Source organism: Poecilia reticulata, unplaced genomic scaffold (genome assembly GCF_000633615.1).
Source record: "Poecilia reticulata strain Guanapo unplaced genomic scaffold, Guppy_female_1.0+MT scaffold_131, whole genome shotgun sequence".
Classification (NCBI taxonomy): domain Eukaryota; kingdom Metazoa; phylum Chordata; class Actinopteri; order Cyprinodontiformes; family Poeciliidae; genus Poecilia; species Poecilia reticulata.
Genome location: NW_007615014.1, coordinates 255,624 through 266,271, shown reverse-complemented (window position 1 = coordinate 266,271; position 10,648 = coordinate 255,624). Strand labels below are relative to the sequence as shown.

Genomic DNA, 10,648 nt, shown 5'->3' with positions numbered 1-10,648 from the left:
GGAATTGTTAGGACTGTTAGGAATTGTTTGGACAGTTAGTAATTGTTAGGACTATTAGGAATTGCTAGAACAGGAATTGCTAGGATTTGTTTGGCAGTTAGCATTCTTGTAGGTTAGTTAGAAATTGTTTACACCCCTTCCGACCTTTTACCTGAAGACTTTAGGAATGAACCATGATCCCTCTGATTCAAAGGGAAGAAATGAATAAATGCTTGAGTTTATTCACTTCCAGGTTTTCCTCCCATCCTTACCTTAAAGCTAAACTTTGGATCGAATGTTTATCCTCTGAACCAGCAGCAGGGAAAGGGCTGAACTGGAGGTATTTAAGCGTCCAGGTGTCTCCTTACAGATTGTTGACCTGAAGCTGATGAATGTCTGCAGCGTCACATGGAACGCAATGTTTGGCCACTTGCTCAGGCTGGCCTCCCTCCTCAGAACAAAATGTTCTGGTTCCTACAGAACCGGGCCCTCGCACCCGCCCCAGCTGGCACAGGCCCACCGGACATATGCTCTGACCCGGGGACTCAGCTGCCATCGTTCCCTCCTGGAGCAGGAATTGTTTTCATAATTTTCTTTGGAATAACACTGGGATCTTCAGACAGGAGGTGTGAACGTGTCCGTCCAGAGCTTCAGGCAGTCAGCAGCTGGATTTCATCTGGTGATGAACATTTGGGGTCAGAAAGAGCCGTCCGGCATCTTTGGAGTTGGCACGTTGTGTAAAACATAAATGCATAATGTATTATAATTGTTCAATTGAAATGACTACAAAGACAAGATATTTATTTCACCACTGTTACATCACCTTTCCTTTTAACAACACTCAGTAAGAGTTTGGAAACTGACAACACCAACTGCAGAAGATCTTTCCATTCTTGCTTGATTTACAACTTGAGTTGCTGAAAAGTCCCGAGTCTCTGTTGTCGTATGTTGCACTTCATAATCAGTTTCATCTTCAATGGGAGACAGGTCTGGACTAGTCTACTGTCTTCACTCTTTCACTACGAAGCCAGTTTGCTGTGCCGCATGCAGAACATGGTTTGGTATCGTCTTGCTGGAGGACGGACATCCCTAAAAAAGACGTGGCTGGATGGCAGCATGTTGCTACCAACCAGATCTCCAGGTTACCCATCATGCCATGGGTGCATCTTCTGATTAGTGCATCTGCTGATTAGTCTTTAAATTAGTTTTCATCCTAAACTGAAGCTTCACATTCAGCCTTCAGGGGGCGATAGCAGCTGTTTCCTTTACATTCTCAGCAGGAAGGAGGCCACTGAGGGCGTGAAGTGACTACAGCTCACACTAGACTTTCTAAACCCTGTTCAGAGGTAATTAGATGTAAATGCATTCAGCTGCCAGAGGATTAAACCCGGAGCTCCACTTCAGAGGAGTGCGGCTTCATCTCGCTCTCCGACAGTCATCTGTTGGGTTTCCATTCACGCAGTCTTCAGTGGAAACTGATTTTCTTGGACTGGCTCAGAAATGTTCCTGCCCAGGTCGTCTCAGTGACACATTAACCCTCTCCAGACTGAAACATCTGACTGATTTATTTGAGCGCAGCTTACATTTTACCAGAACATGTAGAAATCCTCAGGTCAGAAGTCCAAACCTGAGAGGAACATCAAGACGGGAACATAAGTTAGTATGAGAGGGGAACCGGATCCCAGTGACCTGGTCGGAAACCTGGAGCCTCCACCTGCAGGGAGGCTCTTCCATCCATCCATTTTCTTGCACCCTTTTTCCCTCAGTGGGGTCGGGAGGGGTGCTGGTGCCCATCTCCAGCCAACTTTTCGGGCGAGGGGCGGGGTACACCCTGGACAGGTCGCCAGTCTGTCGCAGGGCAACACAGAGACACACAGGACACACAACCATGCACACACACACTCACACCTAGGGGCAATTTGGAGAGGCCAATTAACCTGACAGTCATGTTTTTGGACTGTGGGAGGAAACCGGAGTACCCGGAGAAAACCCACGCACGCACAGGGAGAACATGCAAACTCCACGCAGAAAGACCCCAGGCTGGGAATCGAACCCAGAACCTTCTTGCTGCAAGGCAACAGCTCTACCAACTGCGCCACTGTGCAGCCGCAGGGAGGCTCTTCTCTCAGTAATTACCTTACAGGTGCAACATCCAGTGGTGTGGAGAACTCCAGGAGCCAAGGTTGACCTTCAACTCTGGCCTTCTTTCAAGATTTCTGAATGTCTGAGGCCAGGAGCGATCCAGTTGGTGGTGAAAGCCTGGGACAACATCTCTCTCTTGGATCATTGGAGGAAAACTTCTTTAAAACCATCATTTGAGCTAGTTGGGCGCCTTGACTGTTTCTCCTCCAGGGTGGAGTACAATCTTGTAGCTCTGAACAGAGAATAGCAGTCACACTTCGCATCCTTATTGTAACTTGCTGTGACGACTCAACGTCATCAGGTCAATGTCGCATACGAAACAGTCTGAGCAGTTTGCTGTCTGACACCAAGTACGCGGTCGTAGAACTTTACCTTTTCACGGACGTCCGGTGTACTTCTGAGGACTGAAGTACACCTGAGCATGTTGGTCGTTAGCATGCATTCCCTTGGGCAACCACTGCCAGCTAAAAAGCTAGCTGCGCTAATGCTAAAGCACTAATCTTAAATATTAGTTCCACTAACTCTAAAGTGCTTGACCAACAAAGCAGAAGCTAATGCTAAAGCACGAAATTCAACTATGTTGACTCCCACGTGTTATATCTCCCTCCACAGCTAAGGACGCTAAACCTTTCCAAAATTTGTGAAAAAATGATCAGTTTAGCTGAATTCCACCTCTGTTCGGTATATTTGTTGTTGATGCTGTTTGCTCTTCCATCATAACTGATAAAAAGATTTGAACACAGAATTATTGGTTTGTGAGTCAACGAATGGATTCCTGGTCCGGCTTGTACCACTCGTGAGTGGTTATGAAAAATGGAGAGGAACCGGGCAGGAACCGCTAACGGAGACGGATCTGGCCGGGACGGACCGGGTCAGAACCGGTTAAAGACACAAAGAAGAACTTCAGCTAGCCGAAATCTGTAAACAAGAAGAAATGTCTGCTTTTCATCAGCCGCAGCAGAAACATTGACCTCACAGATGAGTGTGTGAATGTTTATTACAATAAATTGTTTTTCCTGGGAGCTACCTCTGTGATTAAATGTGTAAATCTGTGAGCTTTAGGCTGCAGTCTGAGTTATGTAAGCTGAAATGTTTCTTTCCTTTTATCTCCATCCATTATGGATAAGTTTTCAGGCTTCCTCTCCATCATTGCCCCCCCCTGCATCCCCGGCTCTCAGTGTGCTGCCAACCGAAGTATGAGAGGAAGAGGAGGAGGAAGAGGGAAACATTAACAGGAGAAGGAAGACGCAGAGGGAGGAGGCGGAGGAGTGTGTGGCCGGGGTGAGAGTATTTATAGGAGGAGAGATGAGGCGGCGGCGAGGAGAGCCGGAGGATCCGACACAATAAGAGGAGACAAAGGAGGAAGAGGAGGAGGAGGAACCATGCTGCGGAGGAAGAGGAGCGTGTCCTTCGGCGGCTTCGGATGGTGAGCCTCAGCTTGTTTCATTGTTCCAGACGGGGCAAAAATGATCTAAAACGTTCACACTTTCAATGCTTTTCATGTTGATTGCCTCATCTGCATGACAGTGACATCACTATGACATCACAGTTTCAGCAAGATCCGTAAATGAAGCAGCTTAAATCCATTTTCCCAACTACTTCTTCTCTGGTTGGACGCGGTTCTGCTGGGCTGCAGTTAATCAGCAACTTTCTGCTGTCAGGAACCTAAACGGGTTTGTTCCGACACAAAGAGCCCAGCAGAACCGGACCACAGGCGAGCAGAACCAGGACCGGCTAGAAAATGTTAATGATATAATCTGGAGAGTGTGTATTGTGTATTTAAGGTAAAATTAGTTCACATAAATATTAACTCAGATGCTAATGTTTTACAGATGGAGAAATTTAAATATTGATTAAAGAACCAATGCAGTTAAAGACAAACAGCCTCAGTCAGGAACGTCTCAATGGAAAACTTCTAATTTAAACTCGCTGGTTCCTATTTAGTTTATTTATTTTGCATAATTCACAAAACATCATACTTTAAAAAAATCCTGTCGCCATCTTGTTTCTTTTTCCACTGGTTTAATTAACAACAAACCACCTGGGATTGAATCTACAGTGAGCCTCAGGAATACTTCAGACCTCCTCTAAAAACACTTTGAACTGTTTATTTTAACATTTTAAACACCAAATATACCTTCATATTAATGCTCTCAGTGGAAACCATCTTAGCGCTACAGAACAAGCTAATGTCTTGTTAGAGCTTCAACCAATCAGCAACAAGGAAAATAAATGATGTTCCTGGATTGGCTGATTTGCAAACCTCAACCAATAATGTGTCTATTAGCAGCTTCCCAATCTGCTTTTTTGTTTGAATATTTAAGAAAAGCTACAAGAAAAAAAATCTAAGAATTTTCCACAAATTCTTCAAATAAGTTTTTTAAAAATTTAGAAAACATGTTTTTACAAGTTTTTACAAGTGAAAATATAAAAGTGCAACTTTTTATCAGTATTCAATCATTATTGACAGAAGTTTCTACGTCATCCTGAAATATTTTTTCTAAGTAATTTTTGTCTTATTTAAGGCTTTCTAAGATATTTGTACTGGATCATTTGTACAATGTTCTGCCCCTTAGCGGTCAGATAATAATTAGCTGAATCAGGAAGTAGGGCAAGCTGTCACTTTCAGTTTCATGCATCCAGCATGCCGATGTAAGTGAATCCTCGTCAATGCGCCGTAGCCTGAGATTGTTGCGTTATTTCAGTTCAAATCCTGCAGTAATGAGTTAAATCCATGCATGTCATGTATTGGCATCTATCCACCAGATTATTTATCCACATGTCAATAAAATATTAGCCTAGCATAGCTGGTGATCAAACCATGGAGACATGTGTGTTAAGTGACATCCATGGAGCAAACAGTACAGTGTTTCTCGAAGAAACTGAATCCGAACATTTAAATTTGTGCTGCAGTACAACCGGTTGCTGCAAGAAGTTAGAAAAGTAGTTTATAGATTTTGTCATTCCAGTTTATTCAGACATTTATTATTGAGCTTAAAGTTGACCAGTTACCATCCAGAAAGGTTCCTTCAGTAACAACTCAGATCCTGTTAGAGCTGGATTATAAAGATTATAAAAGACAAATCAGAGCCAGAGGATTCCCTAGATAAACATCGGCGCACGTTTCCCCAGAGCTGATGAGGAGCTGATAATCAATCCTGAGAGGTTAAATCGATCCTAAGAGCTGGCAAGGGAAGCTAAGCAGAGAAATTTAATTTAATCTTCACTTCCTCAGGGACAGCAGCTGTTCAAACCAACCTGGATCTATGTGGAAATGTTTTCACCCCCTTTATAGAGACCATTAAGCCCATTAGTGTTCAAAGTGAGTTAATTTGAGCAAACCTTTTAAGAAAAAGAAAATGTGAATTTGTCGTGTTTTCTTCTTGGAGCGAATCAACCAGGCTACGCAAAGCGTCACTTTGTCAGATGTTGATGCTACGCATGGCTATGATAAACAGGAAGTAGATGTTGCTAACTGTAATGGAGCACATGGAGTTCACTCCGTCATGATGAAGGTTTCTCTGAGTCTGGTGCCTCTGGTAAGGCACCAGTAGAGGGCGGCGTTTGCTACGGCAGAATTTATTTGGTAAATTCTTTCCATCTCCTCTTTAGAGCGTTAACTCTTTTCCGGATTGAGGATATAATTTCAAATTCCATCAACTGTTTCTAATGCGATGCATCAAAATGAGCATAAAAAATGTTGATAGAAACTCGGGTAGCGTTCTGCTGAGTCCTGCTAACCACCCACTTGTTGAACCAGAGACTCTGGACCTTCCTGATTTAATTGTGTTGATGGAGTGAAGAGGGAAGCTGGAACACCCAGAAAGAAAAAACACAGGGAAAACATGTTAACTAAACGCCAGATCTTCTAGGTCCAAATCGAACCAAGTTTATCGAACTGTCAGGTGTTTAAATAAATAATCTCAGTGTGATTTATCGTCTGACTGACGACAGAACCAAGGTTCCTTCTGGTTCTCCATCTTTAAACAGGGAACCTTCCCACCGTCTGCCTGAACCTCAGCATCTCTGCTCTGTCAGCCTGCAGCGTCTCTTGATGCTGCAGCTGCTTCCTCCTCTGTTCGCCGTCACTCTTTGGGTTTCCTGTGAGCCGTTAGCAGAGCGACGCGTGTCTGGTTCTGGATGAGAGGAAAGCAGCAGTGGCCAGGAATGTAAATCCTGTTGGTCCAGTCGATCTGTCACAACTGGGATCAGGACACACATCACTGAATCCTGCAGCATCATCCACGCTCCCTCACCTTCCTCCTTAAACAAAACTTCTCCCTCATCTTCACCTAATTTCAACTTGTTTGGGGAATCAGATATTAATTTCTCTCCATATTTCCATCCATCCAGCGCTTAGACGGAGCCGGCTGATAGTTTCTGTCTTTAATAATGCAGGAGGAGCCTGAAGAGGAGGAGAGAGCAGTTTACAGCCGCCAGCGGCCGCTCGCTCCTTTGCATTCAGCCACAAAGTGTCGACACAGCGAAGGTTTTTCATCCTCTGGTTCCTGTTTTGTTCTAAGAAACAAAGCAAAGAACCAAAACATCACGACGACATGTAAAGCCTTTAGAAACTGAAACCTCTAAATATCAACGCAGGAAGAGACGATGGCAGAAAACTGACATTATTTTCCCAGAAGCCTCAGTTTGTGTTCTGCTGGGGTTCTAGTTTGGTTTTTATACTAGCGAATCAGAACTGATTCCCTTCTGTAAATACTGAGAACTGCTTTCATGTAACATTAAAGGTTGAAATACCATGCTGTTAGATTCCTTTTCCTATTGTAATCATCCAGTTATGGTCTACATAAAGCTGAACTGTGTTTTGATCTGAGCTCCTAGTTAAGCTCCTTGTTTTTGTGCCGTCACTTTGGTGCGCCCCCTGCAGGTCACAGAGCGCCCCACTGTGACCGGTCGTTCTGCCATTTTGGTAGTTTGATAGCAGAGATTATCTCACATTGCAGAAACTTTTTATTCCCAAACTGATTAAAAGTCGTGAACAAAATTGGACTTCTCCATCCAGGCCTTAGGATAGTTAGCGAGTTAGCTAACGCTAGCGCCAAGAACGTCACTGAAAGCATTTGGATCAGAACGTATAAAACAATGTCAAACTGTTAATGTGGTAACAATATTCAAAACACTCCCTACAGGTCTGTCCTAAAGGAGCTAACAGCTAGCACACGGCGCTAACATTAGCAGAAGACACGATGCTACGACTAGCAAAGCAACGTCCAGGACGTCACATGAACACCCAATAAATTTATGTCTCAAATAAAGTTTTGTTATTTTAACATTATTTTCAGCTTAGTGCTTTTAATATGTCGTCATATCCATATAAACAAGAAACTGATCCTCAATCATTCTTTCTGCAAATTCTTCTTGCTGCTAGCAGAGGACAAGAAGCTTCAGCAAACAAAACTTTCCCTCTAATACAGAAACATTTCCAACAAAAATAAACTTTAAAAAGGTCTCATGTTGTTAATTCACCAAACAGTTGAATGTTTTGTAGCTTCTACATCCTTGAAAAATAAAAGATGATTTGGGGTTTAATGAGTTTAAACTTAAATATGTGTGGATGATCAAACAGAAGAACCGTTTTAAAGACGCCTGTTGTTTTTTACATTTCATGGCCAGAAACAAACATCCGTCCCACACTGTTCGTTTCCTTGACTCGGGTGTTTTATGGCGCCTTCCTCCTTCAGTTCAGAAGCTGATGTGTGATGCATCGCCGTGGCAGCGCTTTAATAAACGGGTGTTTTATTGCTGTGAAGCTCTGGGCTCACACCTCCCTCTCAGGTTACCTGGGTTAATGGAGAACGCGGCCGTAAATCTCCTCCTCCTCCTCGGAGATGTTGTTCTGCGCCAACCGTTATCAGAACCGGACGAGAGCGGCGTCCATTAATGTCTGCTCCTCTCTGTGTCTCTGCAGGATTGATAAGTCGACTGTCAGCGCGCTGAGAGCCCGGTGAGTACCAGCATACGCCTGATTTACAACTCCAGCTTCAACACTGTCCACACGCTAACAGGAAGTGACAGTACCGGGACTCCATCAGGTCCAGGACAGCCTTGGTTGGTCCAGTCATTCAGATCTACTCCTTTCTATGCTGGCGTTCCCCAAGGCTCTCTGCTGGAACCTCTACGGCGGACGCTCCGTGTCCTCAGTTCTGCTCAGTTTGACCCCTGGAATAAATCCTCAACCGTAAAGAACCGAAAGTATTCAGGGACCCGACCAACACCAGAACCGTCTATCCTCAGGAAGGATACGCAGACAGAAACCCTCCTTCAACATGTCCGACCCGGTCCAGGACGGTCTGGTCCTTTAAGGATGATCCGGACTGAACCAGGAGCTGAGTGTTCATGGGTCCATCAGAAGAAAGGGGGACTGGAGTCACTGCAGGTCAGGGGTCAGTCTATCCATCCATCCTCCCTCAGAACAGGAAGCAGTGTCCTTATTGGACCTTCCTACTTTCTGTCTTCTGGTTCCAGGCTTCATGTTTTCTTCCTGGTTTGAAGCCAACAGTTTTCCTTCAGGATCTTATCTTTAGGTTTTGGTGGTTACGTTGCTGTTGCCGTGGTGACCTTATTATCTGCGCTGTGCGGCTCGTCATGATCCGTATTTTAAGCTTTTTTCCCCAGAAGTGGGAAGCAGGCGGAGGAAGCTCCGGTCGCTGCGCCATGTGAGAGCAGAGCGACGTGTCTGAGGGGAAGGTCAGCGACCTCCTGCAGCGCTCTCTCCTTTCTGTCCACCAGAACCTGCTGGGAGCCGCTCCGGGTCAGACGCCACTGATGAAGATCCTCGTCCTCTTCATCACTGGGCCCAGGCCGCAGGATGAAGACGATCTACTCAGACTTCACGTGCCGTTGTTATTATTAACATTTAAATACTGACGGGGACAAATAAATTATATCTTTTTTACGCCGTCTGTCAGAATGACTGATAACCAAAAGTCTAGCGCCACCTCTGGTCTGCAGAGACATAGCACTGCTGGGGAGTTACTAGCATGCTAGCATGAAAGCTAAAAATGCTACTAATCACCATAAATCAGAAAAATATGGAGCAGATTAATCAGTAAACCATTAGGTCAGTAAACTGGCTCATTACTAATGTTTGCATGATGTTTGTAGATGTTAAAAAATACTCAGCTAATATATTCAAACAGCAATATCTCACACTTATTTAAATTTATTGTAGTGAAATAAAATAGCAAACTGAATTTGTATTTGTTTAATTTCACAGCACTTTGCTCCGACAATATTTGTGTTCTTTCTGACAATGTAAATGTAGAAGAAATAAATACATCAATAAATACCAACAGAAAGAAATTTAAGTGAATAAATGAAAAAAGTAGAAGTAAACTTAACTTACATAACTAATACATAATTTCATAAAGTGAAATAAATAAATACAAAAAGTAAACACTGACCAAAAATAAATAAAAATAAATTAATATATGAATATTCATCAAAATTAATAAGTCAATAAAATCACATTTTGTTTGATATCAGAAAAAAAAATTACAAACACATTTAATCTGTGAAAAACGAACATAAATAAATATAAATGTTAAATATAGAAGCAAACAGAAAATTATTTCTCCCTTCCTGTTTTTTTTTTTTTTTAACAGACCACCGCTAGCTTTCAGTCAGAGCCTTAACTTAAATTAGTGACAGCTTCATCCTCCTCTTCCTCCTCCTCTCCCGTCAGTTTTCCATTTTTCCTCCATCTGCCTTCCTCTGACTGATTACGGCTCCGTAATCCTGTTGGTCCCTCACATTACGGCAGAGAGGAAGAGGAGGAGAAAGAGGAGGAGGAGGAGCGGTGCTGCTCTGTTAGATCTCAGTGAGATGCTCAGTAACCGACGGCAACGCTGCGATGCCACACCGCCAGTGGTGAGTCTCACATTTCCTATATCTACTCACGTTTGTTTACTTTGTTTCTGCAGAGGATCGGCAGGCTGCAGGTCCATTAGTGTGAAGCGTCTCCGTGCGTGTGTGTGTGTGTGYGTGCGTGCGTGCGTGCGTGTGTGTGTGTGTCCTCTGAGTGGACGGCTGAGGGTAGTTGTGTCCCCTGAAGGTAAACAGAGACGGCAACATGTTGAYAGCTTCACGGAGACCAGAATTTTAAACGTTTCACTGAATCAGATAAAAACTCATTTCCACCTTAAAGAGCAGGAATCTGTGCTGCTGCTCACTAGTCGGGTCACGTCTCCTTAAATCAGACGGAGCCTGCTGATTGGCTCAGAGTTGGTCTTTATGTCAAGTTTTGGGACAGAGGACATCAAGCAAAGTGAGGACGTTAGTGGACGGACTGAGACCTGGACCAGACTGTGTTAGTCTGTGTGTTATGTGTCTTAGTGGTTGTGTGTGTGTTAATGTGTGTGTGTGTTTTGTGTTAGGGTGTGTGTGTCCGTCAAACAGACGGACACTAGTGTGTCCGTCTGTTTGAAAGCAGCAGCGTTCCTTCTCTCCTGCTGCTGTTTACAGTGTTTTTCTTCTCCCCGGTAATAATGACAGTGAATCGTTTGAATCA

General features: G+C 43.8%; 1 protein-coding gene and 1 long non-coding RNA gene across 6 annotated transcripts in view; one reads left to right on the top strand and one right to left on the bottom strand.

Annotated features, from left to right (window-relative positions):
• Positions 1-3,297: 3,297 nt before the first annotated feature.
• The window catches only part of LOC103459849 (rap1 GTPase-activating protein 2-like), a 26,910-nt gene continuing 19,559 nt past the window's right edge, over positions 3,298-10,648 (top strand). For 2 of the 5 annotated variants that reach the window (XM_008401770.2, XM_008401769.2), the window contains exons 1-2: positions 3,298-3,547; positions 8,048-8,083. In XM_008401770.2, the coding sequence (XP_008399992.1) occupies positions 3,504-3,547; positions 8,048-8,083 (80 nt within the window). In that variant the 5' untranslated portion in view covers positions 3,298-3,503. Of the gene's footprint in view, positions 3,548-7,952; positions 8,084-9,768; positions 10,009-10,648 lie in introns of those variants that run through there. The other 3 variants (XM_008401767.2, XM_008401768.1, XM_008401771.2) reach the window with 3 other exon arrangements.
• On the bottom strand, positions 6,030-10,642 carry LOC103459848 (uncharacterized). Its single transcript, XR_532821.2, has 3 exons — positions 10,039-10,642; positions 6,414-6,639; positions 6,030-6,323 (listed from the first exon to the last, which is right to left on the bottom strand). It is a non-coding gene; the product is annotated as an uncharacterized LOC103459848 (long non-coding RNA).